This window comes from Ammospiza caudacuta, chromosome 4, assembly GCF_027887145.1.
Source record: "Ammospiza caudacuta isolate bAmmCau1 chromosome 4, bAmmCau1.pri, whole genome shotgun sequence".
Lineage (NCBI taxonomy): Eukaryota > Metazoa > Chordata > Aves > Passeriformes > Passerellidae > Ammospiza > Ammospiza caudacuta.
Genome location: NC_080596.1, coordinates 16,900,383 through 16,923,073, shown reverse-complemented (window position 1 = coordinate 16,923,073; position 22,691 = coordinate 16,900,383). Strand labels below are relative to the sequence as shown.

At 41.8% G+C, this 22,691-nt stretch overlaps 1 protein-coding gene across 2 annotated transcripts in view; it reads left to right on the top strand.

The window, feature by feature from the left end:
- Positions 1–532: 532 nt before the first annotated feature.
- Positions 533–22,691, top strand: part of GRID2 (glutamate ionotropic receptor delta type subunit 2) — a 677,452-nt gene continuing 655,293 nt past the window's right edge. For both annotated transcript variants that reach the window (XM_058803526.1, XM_058803525.1), the window contains exon 1: positions 533–620. In XM_058803526.1, coding sequence (XP_058659509.1) covers positions 533–620 — 88 coding nt within the window. The remainder of the gene's footprint in view (positions 621–22,691) is intronic.

Below are 22,691 nucleotides of genomic sequence, written 5' to 3'. Positions count from 1 at the left end.
TCGCCCGCTCCTCCCACCTCGCTGAAGGCGAGCTATTTGCTGCGGGCTCCTGGGGCTTCTCCGGCCAAGAGGGTTTGTGGGTGTCTGCTGGCGTGTGCGTGTCTGCCCGTGTGTGTGTCTGCGTGTCTGTGTCTGTGTGCGAGCGTGTGCGTGGTGTGGGTTGGAAGTTGCTGTGCAGCAGCGGGACCGAGCGGATCCCTGGACCCGGCGGAAGGATGGGGATTGTCTGACCAGCAGAGGCGTCTGCTGCCCGCGGCGGCGCCCGGGCTGGATGGATTTGCTGCCGGCGCTCCCAGCAATTCTGGTGCTGCCCAGGAGCCCCGCGAAGTGACGCGGGCTTTCGCCGAGGAGAGAAGCGCTCGGAGCCCCGGGCTCGCTCCCTGACCAGCCGCGGCTCTGCGCCAGCCATCGGGATTTACACGCTCCTCCGGCTGCGCCTCAAACTCTTGGGCTTCCTGCGCCGCGCTGTCCTCCGCGGCAGCACCGTTTGGCGAAGAGATCTGTTGTTATAAAGCCTGGACCTCCGGAGGAGATGGAAGTTTTCTCCCTCATCCTGGTCGTGTCCGTCTGTTGGACTCGAACCTGGAAAGCGGCGATTGCAGATTCAATCATTCATATCGGTAAGGGGGTGCTGCGCCTGCTGGTGCTGCTGGACACTTTTCCAGCTCTCCTTTGCAACCTTTCCTCTCTTGGAAGCTTTTCCCCCTCCCCCCGTAGCCCCACTGTCTTTTATCGCTTGATCGCTTGCTTTTTTTTTTTTTTGTTGTTTAGTCCTCTCTTATAATTGCTTTCCACCAGGACCTCAGGCGTCCTCTTTTTCCCCTACCGCGCTGTGTAAAGGTTTCTTGGCGGCGGGGACTGTGCGTGCTTTAGACCTTGAGGTTTTGATGAGGCGGATGATGGGGGCGCCCAGGGCTCGGGCACTTCCCCGGTTCCTCCCCGCCGCCCCTCAGCTCCAGCCTGCCTTCCGCCTGCCCCGGCTCGCCCTGGGCCGTGGGACACCCCGCGCCTCCCGGTGTTCCTCACACCAGGGCGACAGCCGCGCGAAGCCCCCACCCCCCGCACTTTTCCTCCCTCCCTCCCCGCCCTCCTCTCCCGCGGCGGAACAGGTGGTTTGGCAACGTGAGCGCTTCCCGTGCCGGGGGCGGGGGGCTCCGGCCGCCGGCACCCCCTGCCCGGCCGCCACCGTCTGCGCCTCCCGGAGCCGCCGCTCCCGGCAAGGACAGCGGCCTCCCTCCCCTCCGCCCCGGGAAGGGCAGGGGGCAGCTCGGGTTGATGCCGGAGCACGGCGCTGCCCGCTCTCCCCGCCGCCCGTGCCCCTCGCTCCCCGTTATCCCATCGCTCCCCGTGCCATCTCCGGCACGGCTGCCCTCCCTCTCTCCCTCTCTCCCTCCCTCTCGGCGGGCGCATCCCTGGGAAGCGCTGCCGAGTGGCGCTCGGTTCCCGCGGCCGGCGAGAGCGGGCGGCCCCCCTGGCCGGCCGGGGGTGCTCGGGGAGGGAGCGGAGCGGAGCTGGGAGAGGAGGGCGCTTCCCCCGGGCCGCTCGCCCATCGGCAGGCACCGCACGCAGGCGGAGCGGGGGCGGCAGGGCGGGCGGGCGCCGCCTGCCCCGGGGAAGGGGCATTTCGGGGCAGGGTCCCGCCGGCGCTTCGGGCACGGTCCTGGGGCGGTGCCGGCCCCGGCTGTGGGGCAGCTGCCGCTCTCCCCGCGGTTGGCTTTATAAATATGTCTGCCGGTGCTTGTCGTGGGGATCCGTAGCGGGTTTCTGTGCAAGGGGAAGCGGGGAGAGCGTTTGGGAAGCGCGGCCGTCAGGAGCTTTCCCGCAGGACCGATTTTGGGGCAGCGGTGCGCCAGCCCTCCGTGTGGCTGTCCCCGAGCCCAGGAGCCAGCGCTGCCCTTAGGTACCGCAACTTTACAGGGGTCAGTCCTTTTGGCTGTGTGAGACTGGAGCAGCAAATACTGCACGGGAGGCATCTCTCTATGCCCTCCTTTTAAAGGGAGAAGGACTTTTAAAATTCTTCCCAGTTGCAGACTCTTAAAGCGACACTAGGAGACAGTTACGTCTTAGGGTTTCTTTCCCAAGAGCTTGTAACAAGCGGTTACCTCCTAGGATTTGGGGGGAAATTTTGACTGTGCCGCATATGAGGAGTTTCTTTGCAATCCACTGTCGCCCATCCTCCCGGCTAAGGCAGCGCTGCTGGGGAGCCGTGTGCCTTTGCACTGCCGTCAGGGGACACGGCAGCTTTTCTCCCGTCGTGTTAACGAAAATTTATTTGATTTATTAGTTTTATTTGATAAATGCAACACATTTTAATTATTTGTTTTAATAATGCTGTTAGTGATACATCAACGCAGTGAATCCTCACTGAAAGCAAACAAACCCCAACAACCCAAACTAGCAGAGCCAATGCAGTTGCTTCTAACACAATTTGTCTTGAGAGACAATTAGTACAGTTGACAAGGGGATTAGCTCTTTTTATAGACTGCTTTATGCTGCCATGAAAATGGCAAGCTGTATAACTGGTACACAGAGCTTTACATCTACTAAAATGAATACTCTGAAAATAAATTACCTGAAATCAGAACTAACAGTAAATGAGTACACAGCTGAATATTCCAAGTTGTACAGCTCACAGATGAAAATTTGGCCCCAAGTAACACCACTGTATTTTGTGACCTCATCTTCTGACCCCTTTTTGCTTTCTTCCACTTGTATGAAATAAATTTATGTATAAAATATGTAGGCATAAGCAAAAAACTGTATTTATTTAAATGAGTGAGAAAAAGCAGTAGCAGGATACTCTATGAAGAAATTAACTACAGAAGAACTTACAAAGCCAAAGAAAAAACCAAAATGCTCAGTTCAAGGGAAAAGAAATACTACTAGTGGTAGTTCTGATGCCTTAGGCAACAGATAGAATAAATGCGTTATCTTTTTTTTCATTCTGCAGTGCTAAGATATTCAAGTGGAAAATATTTTCCCATGTTTGAGGGGCAGATGGTCATAAGAAATAACATAAGAATAACCTGTGCATACCCTTTTCCTAATAGGGCATACTTTTTTCAATATAATGCACAAACTCTCTTGCCTGCCTATGTTTTATTTTATGTGTTTCCTGTAAAAGGATGCTTTCTGTCTCAAAGTGTTTTATCAGTCCTCTCTTAGACAATGCCAAAAAAATGTTACCATTTAGTGAGTAGACATTAACAACTTGGTGATGTCAGTGGGAGGGATACAGTGACTGGTATCTGTGATAATGCCTTTTCATATTCCTGTCTTCTGTGTACAGATTGTGGTTTTGATCTCTAGAGAAGGTCTGTGCATATGTACATGTGCACATTTAAAAAGAAAGGTTTTCCTCTATCATATTTTAAACATTGGTGGGGCTGCTTATAGCCTGTACGTTTCTGCTGCCCTGCTATTATAAATAGGAACTGGCAGTTCAGAAAGACTACATTAAGCACTCTTGTGAAAATGGTGAAATGAATCGACTCCACTATAATTTTCCTTACCCTTATATAAAAAAGAAAGGGGCAGGGTTACCGTGTCAAAACTGTGCAATCCTGTATTATGCTGCTTCTCTCAGCCCATGCATTGATTGAGTAATTTCATCAGTCCCACATTACTTGATTGCTTAGAAGTTTCCTAATGATCTGTATGCTGTAGGAAGAATCTGAAAGTCGTGAGTGGAATGGTAATGATTCTGTGTTTTATGAGGCTATTCAAAAAGTCGCTCTGATTTATGTAGCTCGAAAGCTCCCAACTCTTTGAGATTAGCCACGCTGCCTGATAGTTCCTTCATACATCAGTTGTCCCACACTCCCCACTCCCTAAACAGGAGTTTGGAACAGTGTTTTAATTAAGCAGGGATTAGGTGGCATTCCTTGTCAACCACACAATTTGCCTATGCTTTGTATCTTCTACTGCTGATAGTCTCGTGCTTTTATATTTTGTACTTTGTGCTCCTTATTTTCCCTTGATAAATTTGCAGTAATGCATCTGTTCATGCTTATGGATTTCCTATTGTGTCTCTAGAAACACATAGGCAGATATATGTGTATTGGGTGCTGCAAAATCACCCAGGGCAGCAGGCACATGGTGTGGTAAAAAAGTTTTGAAAAAATACTCTACAGGATTTTTGAAGGCTGATCTAGTTCAGCCTCCCTGATTACCTCAGGTTGGTTTTTATGTTTATCAGTAACTTTAGTCATACACAGTCAACTGTGTATTGCCCTTGGCGTTTTTTATTTTTAATGGAAATTTCATAAATAGATATAGCTATGTATTATATATGCTTCTACATATACTTATACATCTGGTTTTAATGTATTTATAGATAAAAGTTTTTTTTTCCTGAGAGAGAAAATCAGTTCTGCCCTTACCTTACTCCTCTCAGCTTTGTAGGCCAGGACTGCTGCATTCCTTTTATTGGACAAGTTCCCAGCATTGCTGAGTCCTGAGTTTTGGCTCACACCTTTAAGCTCTTCTATACCATGTTAATGATATCAAGGCAATTCCAGCCTGGGGTCTATTGCTTGTTTCTTCTCTGGATGTTGGTGGTGACTAAAATGTTTTTTTTTTTGTGTAAGAAGGAAAGGAATTCTTGTTGTTTGGTGGGATGCCTGTCTCATTTCTTCTTGTAAGCTGATGTGCTACAGTGCAGCTGGGGTTGTGTTGTGAATTGGTAATAGGAATTTAATTTGCTGTGCTATTGGTGAAGCCTCATTAGGAGGTATGTAGTGCACGCCACTAACTGTTCATTACAGTACTCTCACATACATTTGTAAAGCACAAGAGAAGCAAGCAAAACAGATTTATTAAAACCAAATAAATCTCTGTGTGCCTGTAGTGTCTGCAGGGGAGCACTCAGGTCCCTGTTGTCCCTGCTCTAGGATGTGAGGAGGTTACTTGCTTATTTTAAACACACCTCTGAGTGAGGACCTGGAACCCGGAGTGCTTGGGCTCAGCAGCCAGGAGCTCTATTAGTAACTCTGTTCTACTTAAATGCTCAGCCTGCGTGACAACCTCCCTGCTTCTGTGTGCCTTATTTCTGAAACACTTTCCCAGGTGCTTGGATTTGTGGCAGCGCTTCAGGCCCTGTGATGTGTGTTAGTTACTCTGTAGCTGAAGAGGGATGACTTTGCACGCCGTAGATTAGGGTTTGCCATCATCCAAAGGCATGTTTGCCATTAGGTGTCACTGCTTTCTGGAGTGTTTCTTAGTCGTCATCAGGGCCTGATCCAGAGTCTGTCATAATCCAGGTGAGTGGCTAAGTTGACTTTGGAAGATTTTAAACTGAGCCTGTGGATTGCTGACTGCAGCAGGCAGCTCCTTTTCATGTTCTTAAATAACTCTTAGTGTTATATCAGGTTCTTTGTCCTTGATAAAGGCAGAGTAAAAAAAAAAAAAAAAAAAAATCAGCCATCCGTTTTCAAGTGGTGCCCTAACAAATGTCTGACATGACAATCACTGCTGCTGCTCTGTGCTTTCACATGACTACTTATGGATGCACTGAGCCTTTATTATCACAATGCCATCTCTGAAAAAACACACTGGAGAAAAATCTTTCAAGACTGTGACTACATAAACCTACCAACTAAGGTTCATTTAACTTAATGAACAAAGGCATTAAGTATGGGTCTCTTCCACTCCCTGGCCCTGGAAAGCAAGTGGTATTGGCAAGAGATGACTTCTGGAAGCCATTAGGTTACTCCCTAGATATAGACTTGAACTTACATCATTTTCTTCCATTTGATATATAGCTATCTATAATCTGCCATGACAGCCTGGTTTTGGCTGAAATTTATTGGAGGCTTTTCCCTTTTGAGTTGAGGTTTGTATTTTCACTCTTTGTTACTGCTACTCTACTGCTTGACTTTTTTTTTTTTTCAGCACAGGAAGAAATGGTTTTAAAAACAGTTTATGTGAAAGAGTAGTTATATTTGGCCATCAGTTTCTAATAAATTTTCTTAATTACCTGGTTTATATATGAGAAGATGGCAACACTCTTTCCACCTACACACAATCCAAACATATTTTTATCTTCAGTGTTTAAAAACTTACTAGGCACAGATAGTACTGTTGATGTTTGGACTTACAAGTGACCAATGAGAGAAGGAAATAGTATTCTAATATTTTGAGCAATTAAAAGAAAATTATCAAACTTTGAGCACATGTTTTGCACATATATTATGAAACATAGTATGTGCCAAAGATTGACTTCAGGTGATACATTAGTAATGAGGCAAATTCAGATACCTTTCTGCATCTGCAAATTCAGTTGTCACTTTCTTTTTTCAGTTAGATTTGAATTCCAGAAGAAGTCAGTTGTTATCTAAGCTGGGGAAATTTTGAAGAAAAACTTGACTTGATATTCAGTCTTGGCTTGTATGTCAAAGCAGCTCCACACCTGTGCATCCTATGAACTTTAGACTCCAGTTCATGGCTCTGCTCAGGCTCAGTCCCATCTATGAGAGCCCAGATAAAGTTTGTGCTACCTACAAGTGCCAGGAGACAAGCATGACTGTCACAGCCCAAGAGCAAAGCACAGCAGGCAGGTTGCTGGCATCCTGACAGAGTGGCTGGGAGCTGCTCGTCACAGCTCATGTTTCTTTGATGTGTTCTGTACCCCTGGCTTGCCGTGTAGCCACTGGCTTCCTACAGGGCTTCTTGCACACAGATGCATTTCCTCTCCTTCTCTGGTGCTACATTATCCTCCTGCACCATGTATTACGTCCATGAGGACATAGTTGCTGTCCTGTTGCTTGCAGTAGTCACCAAAATGAGCTGTGTTGGTCGGTCTTGGAGTGATGTTGACCGTGGCTTTGGCTCATCTAGGCTGGCAGGCTGTATGGGAAAAGGTGCAATACTGAGGGGGTGTGGTGTGGCATGGGGTGTGTGCTAAAGGCATGTTGGATCAGTTTGATGGAGTGATGGTTAATCCATCCTCAACATCAGGTAAGGAAGGCCTGGGCAAAGCCTTCTGGGTCAGCTTTTAGCTGGTTTGTGCATTTGATGCAGCACGTGGGGAAGAGGAAGTGCTGTTGTCAACCACTACAGATGCAGAATATAATTGTGTGTTATTGTCATGGTAATTTAAACATCTAGACAGAAATGGAAGGAAGAGTGATTGAGGAAAATGTGTCTTTCTTGCTGTATCTTTGTGAATTTCCCAGGAGCACCATGAGGGCAGTTTACTCTGCTATTCTTCTATACAAGTGTCAGGCTTTGGTTTCTGGTTGTTGTTGGCCAAGAAGTTGTGAGAACTGATGGAGTTAAGGGAAAGATTCTCTTGTGCCTGCAACCACTATAATTAATAAAGACTTATGTGACTTGGAGACTCGCAAGTGATCTCTCTAACAGGCAGGACACAGGCTGAAATTGAAGGTTAGTAAATGAAATGTTCTGGTGTTTGGATGCTAGTTCTGAAATGTGGCAAGGGAGCACATTTGATGTTGTGCACTGCTGTAATTTTGTAAGGTTTAGAATTTATGTCCTGGTTTCAGTGATAACATACTTAAATCAGAGAAGGAGGTATTTTGTGTTCTGTATTGTACCACAGAGTGCACTTCAGCTGGAGAGACTTCTTCCTGCTTTGGTGTGGGGCTCACCACAAAAGCTCAAGGCAGGGATATTCTGAGAGCTGTGAGAGAAGCGCTCATAAAAAGTGACCCTTAGTTAAAGAGAAAGGATAACAGAGTAACTACAGCATTTCTGTGCAGCACTGAAGTTATGGTGGAAGAGGTGGTACAGAGACTATTACTCTACTTTTAGTCAGCTGTAAACTGATGGATTTGTAAGAGCAGGGCTAGATGTAAAGTACATTTCCATTATACACATTAGTTGTGGAATGGTGGGGGAGTAGGGTAGAAAAGAAATGATGAAAGGGAAAAAGTTTCTTGAAGGTTGTGCTAGGTTTATCTGACAAGCTCTATACTCAAGAGGAAATTGAAAAAGAAAATGAGTAAAAATGCAAGGAGGGGAAGAAAATAAGATATCAAAGGCAAAAGCCACTAGTTCTGTCTGTTTCTATTTCTTTGGGAGCTGTATAATATTCCTGTAAATGCTATGCTCAGTGGAAAAGTCCTGAACCAGAAAGGAAAAAAAATGTCAGGATAAGAATTTAAATGAGGAGTTATATGGGTATTTTAATGTAGTAGATAACACTCTGTGTTGAAATGCTAATTATTCCTAATTGTTATATTTGCTTTACCCATGAATAAAATATCACATATCTAATAAAATATGCAGTGAAAATAACTGTAAAATTCCTCTTGGAGCCTTTCATGCAGATTTAAAGGATTTAATACCTTATTTTTTCATTGCTTTTTAAAACATTAACTTTCTGTAATCAGTTGGATTGCTAAGGCCAATATCCAGTGAACCTAACAATAATTGCTTGTTTTGCAGAACAATTTTTTGTTAGTCCAACCATATCTTTCTCAGAGGCTTAAATCGAGTTGGTGATTTCATTATAATAATTCACTTGCAATAAATCAAAATCAAATAGCACTGCTCCAGTGCTGTGGAAAGGAGCTCCAGATGAGAGCTCTGGAGAGAGCAGAGGATGGCAGAACAGCAGACCTGAATGCCAGGCTTGGATTTGCTATGCCAAATTTTAACCTACACAGATATATAAATTTTGCAAACCCATTTTGAAATAGAGAAATGTAACTTTGCACAGGGTGGGCTTCCCTGCCTTGGGATGCCAACTCCAGACCTGTGTTTGGGACCCGAACCTGATGACAGACTTGCTTTGGTTTTAAAGCATGGAGGAACTCAGTCAAGCTCAGACTCCTGAGCCCTTGGGATGTTTTGGAGATGTCAGTTGTATTTCTCAGGTGCCAGGACACCACTGCAGAGTTATCTCACAGATTACAGTCAGTATTAATACTTGCCTGGCTGGGCTGAAGGCACACAGTGGGGGTATCTCTAGACCAAGTATTACCAAGCAAGGATGTTTCTTTTTGTTTATCCTTTGCCTTCTTGCAGTCTTTATAGTCTTCAACTTAAACATTTGAGAAACATTAAAAAAACATTTAATGTACTAGAGGGTTGTCAAAGGGAAGAAGACAGTAAAGAAGACACAGTTCTTGCTCAGTGAGGCCACTGTAGAGTAGTGGCAGTGTGTGGCCAGGGCACAGTGTGGGCTTGCATTGTTAAATGCAAGTGAAAGTGATAGCTGTTTAGGTCATATTAAAATGCATTTATTGCTCTCTTTCACTGTTTCTGTTAGTTTCTTTCTCTCTCATATTCACACTTGGCTCATGGCAAGAAGTTGTGATGGTCACTGTGTTCTATGCTCTTAAATATCTGCTTTTAATGTCCAGTAAGGAAAAAGTTAAACACATCATAACACAGATATCTATAATTTGAATAAAACTGTTTTTTCTCTGGAAATTTCTCTCGAATTCCACTTACTTGACCTCTTTTGAGGTCAAATACACCTCAAAAAGTTGGTTATATTTCTTAGAGGTAGTCTTCCTTTGGCTTTCCTCTTTGTGAATAAATATGCTGAAGCAGTATTGAAGTATATCCACTAATGGATTTGCTATAAATATCTGTAAAACATTACTATTCTGGAGCTGTTCTACCTCCATTCTACAGGCTGATAGCAAGCACTGGGGTATGTATTAATGTATGCATCTACAATATATAAATACACACTTTTTCATTAATCAGAAGGACTATTGAAAATACTTGACTGGATTTTTCTGTAATTTGGGATAGCATTACTTTCCACCCTAGGTAACAACATGAAGATTTGGGAGCCTTTTTGCTTGCAGTCAGGAAGCCACAACGTGAATACAAGGAGTGAAATGCCCCCCCCACTGTGCTGGAAGCTGTACAAATATGAAGCAAAAAGTTGGCTGTCAGGAGATTTGAAGCTGAGGGGAAAGAGAGGGCTTGGATCTCTCTGCAGCTCAGTTTGTACACCTGGAGACTCTGTGTCTTTTGAGAGGCAGATTCACTCATTGATGTTTGTGAGTGATCACTTTGGGTACAAAGGGATGAAAGCAGGTGGGAATGTCTACAGGGATGTCCTGTCAGGGCAGGGCTGCATGGCTGATATCAGAAGTTCATGATCTGGGGCTGTGAGGTGAAAGAGCTGACAAGAAATGAAGGGCAGCAATGTGTTTGTAATTATTGCCTACAATATGTTATTTCCAGTAACCTTGATCAAATTGGCCAAATAGAAGCAATCATCACCTCATCAGCTGCCACCATGCTCCTCTATGGGTTTACCTAGTACAGGAGTAATGCCCATGCCTACTCTCACTCTAGGTAGGAAGAAAACACCCCTTTTTTGGAAAGTGGAACAATATATGTTGCAAAATTCCCTACTTTGCTTGAAAGAGATATATAAATACAGTCAGCGATTCTGCAGCCTCCTTTGGTAGTCCCGTAAAGTTTTTGTATTGCTGCGGAAATATTAGTGAAATAATCTGGAGAAATTATTATCTGGCTCCTCAAAGTAGCTCTCCTGTTCTGGAATTGGATTGCATCCTGGAGATAGATGAGAAATTTGATACATGAAATGCATGCACATTTACCTGGAAAAGTTCTCCCATTTTTGACAGTGTTGTAAAGAGTATAGGGCCTGTGTTAAATGAAAGGGCTGAAGGCAGTGGGCAGGAAAAAAACATGTTCTGTGCCACAGAACTGCTGTGGGGAATGTTCTGGTGATGCTTTTTATGTGGGAGCTTTGGAAAGTGATTGGAGGGTTGTGTTCAGCAGTGGTGGGAGTTGGCTGAGTGGTCAAGGGATGCAGGAAACATTTCGAGGGGTTAGCTTGAGTGATGGGCAGTGCAGGATACCTTCAGAAAATAGCAGGAAATGTTATGTGGTTTGGAAACTGAGCTTTATGTTTGGGGCAGGCCTTGTAGGGGAGGTATATGTCTAAGCATGCGAGAAAAGTTGGGAAATCCAGAGGAAGAAGGAACTGGAATGGCACAAATATTACTGAAAAGCTTAATAATACAATGCAAATGGTGCTTTGAGAACAATATAGCTAGAAGATAATATTAAGTTTTTAAGAAACTAAATTACAGATTAGAAAATAGGATTGTTTCTCCCTGTCTAGCCTCTATAGTTGTACCATAAAGCATTTCTTTTGTGCAATAGATCTTAATCTTTTGGGTTTTTTCATCCAATAATTGTACCTGGTTACTTGGCAGAGACGTAAGATCCATTTTACCTTTTTATTGTCTTAATACCATTGTACACAGATGCAGACAATGAGTACGGAAGTGTCAGCTTCCACTCCTCTCCTCCCAGGGTAACTCTGAGTGTATTGTACCTTCCTGTGCCTTGACACTCTTAGGATTTTCTTTCATAGGCTGGTCTGTGCCATGCCTCCTTTTAAACCCAGCTTCTGTGGCTGGTGAGTAGGAGGAAGGGACACAGCCACAGCTTCTGCTCCCTGGACTTTTGACCTAATTTAGGGAGGGAGGAAAGGGTAAATAATGCAGCCTGCTTCTGGATGCACAGCCTGCCGTGACTTTCACAGAATGAGGGGGCGAGTGCTGGCTTTCTCCTCATCTCAAATAGCTGCATAGCTTGCTTTCAAAGTTACACCTTTCTTCAGTGAAGCTCCAGAGTTGTGAGTGGATCTCCTTTCACACTTATCTCGTGGCATATGTCCTCATTTGGTCTGGTTTTCTGTCAACATTAAGCTTGTCCAACCCCCATTCAAGGCTGCAAAGGCACAGCCAGTGGCTTGGGTTTCCTATAAATGAGACACATTAAGAATTGGGACAATGGTTTTTCAGAATATTTTTCTATTTGAGAACAATGATCTCTAATAACAGGGAATGATTTATGGAATGGCAAAGTAGATACTTCCTCAGGGAAAGGTAGATAATGATAGCAATGGGAAACTGTTATTGCTGAAAATCATCTTCTCAGGATTTAGTAATTAAAAAAAAAAAAAAAGTCTGTTCATTAAAGTACTGTGGGGTTGGTGTTTTTTAGCATTTTTTTAAAGGGATGCATTTTCCCCCCCCTTTTTTGTAAGACTGCCAAATGTCCCTGAGGCTAGAATTAATTGGCTCTTTGTATTGTGTCAAGTAAGGAGTACGAGTGTTTTCAGAAAATATTAGGTTTACAGACTTCCATAGACAATATGAAAGGGAGAGAGGGGCTAACTTACTATAAACAAGGTCCTTGCATCATTTTGTGCCACTAACTTGGAGTAACAAGTAGAATATTGAAATTTCTGGTGTTGGAGCTTTGGAAGCTGTTGTAAACGTCCCCGATGCCCTCATCCCTTCATTGTGACTAATCCTCCCTTCAGAACAAGCGTGTGCCAACTTCTTTTGCTCTCACCTCCAGGCATCTGCAATGAGTAAACAAATGTCTGCTCCTCAGAAGTAACCAGCATTTGGATTTTTTAAAAGAGATTCAGGAGTAGGGGCCATGGAGATGTATTTTGTTGTTGGCATTGCTTTAGTAATACAACAGAGGTTTCTTGTTGCGGTTCATTTCACAAATTCCCCCTGACCATTTTGGATATGAAAGTATTTTATCATTTTTTAATACTGCTATGTTAAAGGCCACTTCTTAAAATTGATGGAAGCCGGAGGATGGCAGCAGTTGTAGATGTAAGCTTTGAAATGGCCCTTTTATGGAAGGGTTTGAGAAGTAAGTCGTGGAGCCGTTGCATTAAAATTCCAAAGTGTTAACTTAAATGTAATAATGCTCTGACAAAGTGCTACTACCATCTGCTAGTGAGAATTAGTAATATTTTAAAATCTCCATAATTCCCAGAAAGAGCAGAGGAGTCGTGGCATGAAGAAAAGTCTAACTCTAAATTAGTATTTTAGTTCAGGAAGTCGCAATCTCTTTGTGGGGACCACCAACTATTAGAGATTTTGTGTCATACTCTCAGCTCACATAAGGGAGTAAATATTTGTGGTGTATGACTAGAATGGGGCCTGTTTCTAACTGTTTCCAGCTTGGTCCCCAGTTTTGAGGCAGATCCTTTTTGTTTATAACCACTTTCCATTCACATCACAGCAAAAATTCAGTGGTAACTGCAAATACAGTTTGCATGGTAAAATAACAAGGGGATGTACTCCCTTGTTACATATCCATATCCTTGTACATGGGTATGTAAAAATCTTCATTCCTTATAATATGACTTCTGTGTACTGGCAGGCAGTTCTTTGTTCAGTGCTCATGGGGGGTTTTGAACACCACATGAATGCTCAGTCCATTCTGCAATGTGAAAGTTGGTCTGCACTGAAGAGTATGATCTGTGGCTGGAAATGTTCTCAGTACCAGAACATCTCCGTCCCTAGACTTCTCTCAGCTGAACATGCAGAAGTAACTCAGCTTCTAGTAAGAAGAAGGTCTGACAAGTTTTGAAGCTATTCCAAAAGCCAGTGTAACTAGTGTCTGTTAGGAAATGGTTTTTGTATCAGCAAGAAAGCTACTTTACTCATATTAGCAAACAGCCAAATCTTGCACAATATTTAAAGAAGGGAGTACGAAGAGAAAGCTAGTAATGACAAACTACACATAGCTGTTGGATTGTCTAGTTTAGAAAGGATTTTGGAGATCGTATTAAAAGATGTATTTTATAAACATTCAATTTGAGAAGAAAAGGGAAAATGGGGCCAAGTAGAAGTTTTTCTTGTGTCTTTCTCTTCCCCCTCCCGAAAAGGACTCACTGAATTTTATTTACTCAGTCTTGCATGGACTATAATATTCAGCTTGCTCTGCACACGAGTTGATCATATCTCATATACTTTTAGCTGAAATAATCTTCATCAGCATTTCTTGCTGAGGTACAGGTACTGTGTGTATGTCCATAGGCCTACTGGTACAATGGCCTTGTGCTAAGTCCAATTCTTCTCAGTTATAAACCAGTTCTACCTTGTATTATTATTTTGCATTATTTTCTTTTTCCATGCTAGAAGTACAACTGATACTGATTTTTTGTTTGAGGAGTCAAGTCTTTCACTTGTTGCTTTGAGTGTAAAGATCTTCACCTCTTCCAAAATCCCGCTCGGAAACCCACACAGCATTCCTTGTTTTTCATGTAGACAGGCTGATTACCCATAGAGTTAATTGTTTGAGTAACTGTAAGTCCAGGATGAAGGAATGATTTCTTGGCTGTCTGTTACTTAATTCAAACCACTATGTTGCCTTGTACTATCACAGAGTGGTATTTTAGTTTATCTGATGTGAGAGAGGGACCTTCTATTGTGTTAGCAAACATCTGTGTGAGGCAGAGGGAGCAGAGACTGAGCTGTGAGAATGAGGTCTTACCTCAATAACAATATTCTTGTCATGCTCTTGCTTTTTGCTTAGACAGGTTTTTGTTTCCTTTCATACATTGTGCATACAGAGAAATAAAACCAGATGTATTTTTCACACATTTACAGTGAATAATGGGCTGATGAAATAGAATTGGCCAGTCCACAGTTGTCAGTCGATAAAGCTGCCCCTTGAAGGGATCTCTGTTTTTCATGACTGGGTGCTGAGTAATCTCTGCTGGGTCTGTCATGTGGTGACCTGCACAAAAATGAAGCCAGATGCATTTCCACATAATTTTCACTGCTTGTCTCCTTGTATGTAAATGTTTATCTTGCCTCTTAAAACTGTTTCAATACTAAGAAATTCAAAGCACATATGAGCAGGAGCTGAGCTTTATTAAGAAGCAACTCGTGGTAGGGCTAAGGAGGCCAATTTCTACCTCATAAATCTTTTCATAAGGACTCAAAGCCATTTCTAGCAGCTGTCTTTTTACTGATCCCTCTTATTCCCAGCATCTTGACAAAGAATGAGATTGATTTCACCAGGAGTGAGGAAAGCATTTGTTCCAGCACCAAAGAGTAAGGGGCAAGGCAGGACATGGTTGGTTATTTGGTGCAGGTCTTCATGAATTCTCGCCTCCATGATTGAGTATAAAACTGGTAGAGTGCTGTGCAAGGCACATGTTTGTTGTCTGCTTCTTCTTTTAGAATCATTGGAATTTTCTTTAAACTGTGCAGAGAGGTGTTTTGTGAGATTTAAAATAAAAATTTAGAAGTGCTCAGAAACATAGTCATTACTGCAAAGCCTTCTTGGTAATCTACCTCTGTTTATAAATAAACAAGTGTCTTTTAAAAAGTGTGATTGGCAGAAGGGAGAGTAGCCTGGCTAAAAGTGTTTTGGGTCTAAATGGCACAAAGCTGAGAGTGAGTTCACACAGGAATATCCTGATACAGTTTACTGAGGAGTGACTCATGGCAGATAAACCAGCTCTTAGGTGGGCAGGTGTAAGGTTCTCCTTTCCTTGACCTTCTCACCAAAACAACTTGGATGTGCTCCTGGCCACCCCGACTACCCTGTTTTGTGTATGCAGCTGCCTGCCTATCTCATTCCCAACAGAAATCCCATCCCGTCCCATCCCGTCCCATCCCATCCCATCCCATCCCATCCCATCCCATCCCATCCCATCCCATCCCATCCCATCCCATCCCATCCCATCCCATCCCATCCCATCCCATCCCATCCTTCCACTTACTTTTCTGCCCCAGAAATTGCTTCCAGAGGACAGTGAAGGCTTTACCTGCATGCCAGCAGTTTCTTGTGCTTGTGGATTGCTGAGGGTTGAAGCCAAGAAAGGGAAGTTCTCTGCCTCTTGGCAGGTACTTCTGTCAAGCAGTTGTTCTCACTTCACCATGTCTTGGGCCGTTTCCTCCAGACTGAATTTGACACCAGCAATGACATTTATTTTCACAGTACCTATGTTGCAAAAACCTATATTTATGGAGATACATACCTTTGAGATGGAATGACTGTGTGTTTGTGTATTGGCATGCAAGCATATTTATGTTGGGATCTGGCATAATGGTAGGGAGGAACTGGAAGAGTTCCCGAGGCAGCAGCTTTAAGGCAAGTTTGTAGCTAAATGGCAAAATATATTCCCTGGTGCTGTTCATCCCGTACCCATGTTGTGGTGAGAGTACCTGAGAAAATGGGCTAGTTGATGTACTGTCTGTAAAAAGTGCATAGTAAAAAGCAGTCCATGGTGAAGTTTTTGTAATCTTGCTGTTTTGTTTCCCATCAGCTTCATTTACTTGGTCTCAGGCCTCAGGACAATGCTCTTGTATCTATGTTACCAGAAAGGCAAAGAAAAGCTTCAATGATAGTTTTAGCCTGAAACTATTTGGGAAATATTTCTGCTTGTTACTTCTTATTTTTCCCCATCTGTGCTGACAGATTATATTTATTAGCACAACACACTATTTGGAGCCAAAATACGTAATAAAATCCTTGTTAAAATGCTTATTTATGCTCCTTATAAAATAGGATTTCTAGGTTCTTGCTGGTTACGTGATCTAAGTGGCACTGGTTTGGGGGTGCTAGAGCTAACTTGGCTGGGCACAGTACCTAACTTAGTTATGCTTGGTCATCTGCAATATATAGTCTGTATTGAGCTGCATCTATATGGAATCAAAAGTGAAGAACAGATAGAGAAGCTCAGGGTTTTATTCCTAAGTGCTAATCATAAATTGTGCAGCCAAGAAGTTTTTGCAATGACACAACAAAGAATTTTTGATGCATTGGTTTTTACGTCATGCAAAACCATATTTTTGCAGACTACTGGTGCTGCTGACTGACTATGGCCTTGAAATATTCTCAGACTTTAGGTTTTTTCTGTTCTGTAAAGATCTGAAAGAAAGTGTCATTGCCCCATCTCACTGTCTGAACATAGTGTGCATTTGAACATGTTGCTGGGTTCAAATGGAGCTTTAATCCTGCATTAATTATTTTCTTGGTAATAACTCCTACTGGAACGGTCATCAGGATAAAGACTGCTGACTATGTTCCTTTTCTCATCTCTAACTGGAATGTGGTGAAAGGCTAAGTAGATTTTCAAAATAGTCACTTATGCCCCTTTTTCCAAGCAGGGCACATAATTCACAGCTGACATTATTTTCATCATCCCCAAGGGCTGTGATGGTGTAGCCCCTAACACAGTCTGAGAGACCTGAGTGTGTGTGCATAGAAACTTTTTTTAGGAGATAAGGTGGGGGAAATAGAAGAAAATATTTCCCATATCACATGTTAGGAAAAGCTGCTAGATCCATTTAAAAGGAAACAAAATGGGCTATAACAATCTTATAGATGATTCTTTTAGATAAAAACATCATGGCCTCTGTTGTAGAACTTTTGGAGGAAAAACATGTCTACCATTGGGGCTGAAATTCGTTTTTTGCCTTTGCAGACTTCATCTCTTATGACTTATGAAATCAGTATGAATTATTCCATGACTTTATTGGACTTTGGATCATATCTTCTATATTTATGTAATTCCTTCTTGTCCTTTTATCCTTTCCTTCTCTCTCCCATGAACTACTTCCTTGCCTTTTTTTATTGCAACTGCATTAGTAGCTGCCAATACTCATAAGCAGCCTTTCAGTAATGCATGGTGGAGTGTTTGTGCATGTGTGAATTGAGGGAGGCTGACTAGGGAAATCTTCACATTCAGATTTAAACATAGGTGGGAATCCCACTGACATGCTATTCCTATTGCTCTTAGAATCTTTTGTATTGCTTTAAGTATTTTTGTCTGAAGAGGCAAAACCTTATTTAGAAGCAAGTTAATTTTCAGTGTTTCTGAGACATTGATCACTGCCAGCTACTAAAGACAGAACAAGATGGACTACACTGATGTCTGTTCAGGGCAACCCCTGTATATCATCTATTCCATGCTTTATTCTTATTATGGCTAACAGGAAAGGAGACAAAAAGCAGTTTTATACTTAAGAAATAAGATTAGAATTTGTGAAAGTTGAATTCTGTTTTGGACTCTTTGCTGACCTGCAGGAGCACTTACAGTGATTGACACACATGAAGTAACAAAGTGGGATCATCAGGGCTCCTTGTGAGCTAGTGTTGCACCTGTGCAGGTTTTGCCTTGACTCATTGAAGCTCTCTTTTCCACAGGGAGCATGAGATCCCCTTACTGAACATGTTTTGCCTTGTCTACCTTGTCTGTGCTCTTCGGGTCGAGCTCTGCCTTGCGCTGCCTTGTATCTGCGTGGCCAATGCCAGTGATACCATTTCAGCTGAGAGCTTGGAAGGTTCCTGTACAACTGTTGGTTGTAAAAACGTATTTTTTGCATCAATGACTAGAACAAGCCATTCTATTTTAGGAAGGCAAAATTTGGATGCAAGCGACGAGCTTATTCTGTGATATGCTTCCAAGATGATTGTGAGTGATGGAGCTGGAGTGTTTGCTCAGTTTTACTGGAGGGTGGAAAGTGCCGATGTGGATTGCTACTGTTATAGCCAGAAACTGGCGCTTTGGGTGTAAGTTAAAAATATAAATGTGTGTTTATGAAAGCAGTCAAGCTCTATGTTGACTAGCTCTAGGTACTTTCAAACGGCACTGTAAGTGCATCTCCCCATGAATAGGAAACAAACTCTTTCTTTTTTCACTTATTCTTATCTGCTGTTGCAGGTAAACATGTTATCTAGAGGAATTGCGCTATTTTGCATTTGCTGCACTACTTTCAATTAGAATCTAAAATATCCAGTTTGAAAACCTAAACCTGAAATCTGTAGATGAATTGCCAGAGGATTATGTGTTTGTTTGTTTTTCCACTCACATACAATACTGCGACATTGTAAATCCGCCCAAGAGCAGACCAACTAAAACAATGTCTTTATTCTACAAGATAAAGCAAGTGTTAGGGCAGAGAAGTACACATCTGTTTTTGAACTAATGTCTATACTCCTGGTGGGCTTTAAAAGCTTCTTCAATTTCACACCTTTTGTTCTTCTTCCTACCAGGGTTTTGAAACACAAAAGTATTTTTGAAAACAACTTTCCCACTGGAAATATTAATCACAGATGCTGCAGTGGTTGACAGAAGAGCTTACTACAAGCATTGTGGGGTGTTGAAAGGGGTAATTCCAAATTAGTACCTTTTGAAAGGTACTAAATTGATGTGCAGCCTGCAGAATGTCTACAGCAGGTGTAACAATCCTGGTGATCAGATGGTTTTCTCACCCACTGCTCAAAGTTGACATGGGTATCAAAAAAAGAGGTGAGCCATGTTTCCTCAGAAGAGATTAAAATATTCAGCATTGTTCCACTGAGCAGTCTGCATCCACGATGAGTGTTTTCTCTGCATATCCTTACTTGTGTGCCACCACTTGGTCAGCTTCACCTTTTCTGTGATTCAGAAAACATCCACTGCTATGTTCTGAAGGAAGTCCTACTGGCCTGCTTTTTGGTGTGGAGTTCCTATGATTTGGGGTTCATCCTCCTCATCTGGCTGTTCTATTGTGTATGTGTCAGTATTTCCAGTTGTGTCTCTCAAGGGCAGCAAACTCCCCTTAGATTTCTTTTCCTATTGGATCTGTATTTGCCTTTTACAGGTGGCTGAGGGGTACAAGTAAAAAGCACATCATATATGTACTCCTTTGTTTTTACACTGAAGTCGGCAGGTTTGCAACGTTGTATGCTTCAAATATTTAAAAGGATTAAGTTTGAATAAGCTCTGAAAACTTCACGCATTTCACAGCTTATTTTAAAGTCATTCAGAGTCTTCATCTGCAAGGCTTTTTAAAATAATGAATGTTTTTATTTTATTTCATTTCAGGCCAAACTGAATAAAAGCGGGATTTTTTTAAAGTTACCCAGCAATTGTCTTAAGTGTTAAGAATTCACATTTTAGGAAGATTTGTATTGTTTATTGTACTGACTGGATTAGTAAAGTCCTATTTAAAATATTAACAGGAAGAAATGTTAACACTCACAATAGAACTTCAGCTTTAGAAATATTATCTGAGCAAGCAAGGTCAGATTAGTCGTGCACTTTAGATGTAAGAATATTGCTACGGTTAAAGCACTTGACTTGCACTTGGGAGATTCCTTTGGTTTTTTTTGCCATTTCTGCTAGTTCTGGCATGACATTGGGCAAGTCACTCATCTTGTTTCACTATGTGAACAGCAGTGAGCGTTTCTGGCTCTGTCACTATCTTCAGAATATTATTTTGCAATTATTAGGACTTACAAGGGAACATTGAAAAGCTGGGGCATCCCGAGCAGATAAGCAGAATCCAGAGCTTCAAAGCAAACAAACAGAAGCCCATGCCTTGAGCTTTTCCATGTCACTCTGAGGCACACTCAGAATGTTCGGTTCCCTCTGAATTATAAGATCTTAATATGTAGCTAAGGTGGTATTGCCAGATCTTGACAAGGCGATGACAGCATATATATAAAATGTTTTAGTGTGGCAGTGGGAATTCTTCCTAGACTGTTCATACACATATATACTTACACAGCCACATGCAACTACATACTTTTACTATTTTGTTCCCCCAGCAATATTCAGAGAGAAAAGTTACTTGCACCAGTACTGAAAATGGACTATGGCTTCATTTCAACAAATGATTAAAAATAATTATTCAAAGAATTTCATGGTTATAGAACCAAGACTGATTAACATACTAATGTAAAAATGAGGCAAGTTAAATGTTAAATGTAAAAAACCAAAATCCAAAATTACAATTTTCTTTTTATTCAAGACAAAGAAATTAAATTGGTGGACATTGGTTATTTTTATAGTTTAATAAAAACTTCTTTGTATGCTCTTTTAAAATTTCAGTTTATGCTGAGGTGTTTACTAAGGATGCCTCAAACCAGCCTGACAGTTGAGTACATTGATTATATCGATATCTGCTATCTAAATTGGTAATGTTAAGGCTGCTGTTATTGTAGAAGATAAAATATTCATTTTGGTTACTAACATTTATTTTTCCTGCATACCAATTATTTTTCCTTCTGTTACAGTATGCATATATAGCTCTTCTATGAGTAATTCTGTGTATGTTTGTATAATCCTACAGTGCTTTCTGAATAGATTAAGGAATTAATTTGCCTTCTAATTTTCCTCTTCCTTATTCATCATTTGTAACTATGCAGAACAATAATTAAGACAAGAAGGAAGAAGTACCGTGCATTGATTGTTTTTTAAACCCCTAACTGCCTATTAAAAGGGACATTCAGCTATCAACTTTGTTTATCAGTTAAACAGAGTTTGTTTTTAGAAGGGGTATATGAGTACACATACGTGATATTAGCAGGTAGGTGGTAATGTCAATATGTAATTTGGCCTCCTGTATGTGAATATTGTTGGGTTTGTGTACCCTAATGACTTAGAATGTTTTGCTGATATTCTGGAACTAGACCTAAGCAATATCTGCAGGGAGAAAGTAATTTGGTTTCTGAGCCACACCAGTTCTCAAAACTTTGAGAACTCACTGTGTCAACTTTGCCCCTTGACCCTGCTCTAAATGGGGAAAAGGTGTGGTTTTTGCAATGTAAAGGGTTGGAGAAGTACATTCCCTGAATTATGAAGAGGAAGCAAATGAGTTGTCCTAGTCTATATATTTTAGCATTTCAAGCCACTCTGGGGTCACATTGTGAGTTAGGTTAGCTGGTCAGAGTTGTGCTGGAGGAAGATAAATTTTAGCCATTAACACATTAGCAATGTGAAAAAGAGAAAGAAACACAATTCTATTAGCAGGGTTGATGGGCCAGTCAAAGTAGCTGGAAACTCATTAGGTGCTGTATTTCCATCAATGTGTACATCTGTAGCAATTGAAAAACGCTTAAGGAGTGGGAGACTTCAGATTATGATGCAGACACTTGTCTTGAGTAGGACATTTGTTTTTGTGCTCAGAAGCATCTCTTAAAATGCTGCAGAGAACTACTCTGCACTTTTCCTAATCCCCCACACCACTGTGCAGCTATCTCATGTCTGTGAAAGGCAAAAGAATTTAAGGATATGAAAAACAGGAAAGAAATGCAATTTGCAGAATTGTTTTCTTGATTTGTGTGTTTTACCATACATGCGATTAGTGTGGGAAGAGAATGATGATTACAAGTAATACATTTATTCATTGTGTATTGTCAAAATATGAATATAATTGCATTCTAATATAATTGCATACTTATCTTCAGCAGTGTTTGCTGCTTGTGATAGCTTCTGGTCTGCTTGCAGTCAAATGTGAGCAAAATAAGCTTTCACAGTATCTAATTCAGACTCCATGTTCCCTCTACTTCCAACTGCTGGTTTAAAAAACTTCTGCCCTAGGTAATTTGTGCCTTTTTGTTTTCTATCAGGAAAACTTTTTTTGCTGTCTGGAAAGTGATGGCCTTCAAAAGATTTTTCTGAAGCAGGAACAAAGAAAAGCCATAAGGGCTCTGGTTATTCTCTCCCTCCTATGTACAGCCCTCTGCAAAATACCACATTCTTTTTAATCACAGGTGCCAGGGCACTGCTTCCTTTTCACTCTCTTGTGATGTTCTCAAGGAGAATTCTTGCTGTTGCAGTACATTGTAGCTAAGGACAGAAGGAGCTAGTTATCTCAATGTATTCTTAAGCTAAAGAAAGTCTGTGATTCTGATTCTTTCTTCAGAATCATTTCTTGGCTCAGTTAGTTACTTTGAGGGCAACAGCTTTGAGGTAACTTGCTAGAAAATCAGTGAAATTTGAACTTTTGGAAAATGAAGTTAAACTCCTCATGCATGTTTCATGAACGCTTCTGTAAAGAAATGGCTTCAGTGTACACAGCAGGTGCCAAATTACAAACTCTCTTTCTCTTTCTATGTACACGTGCAGTGAGTCATTACCAGATTAGTCACCAAATGGTTACAGTGCTTTAGGATGAATACACCTG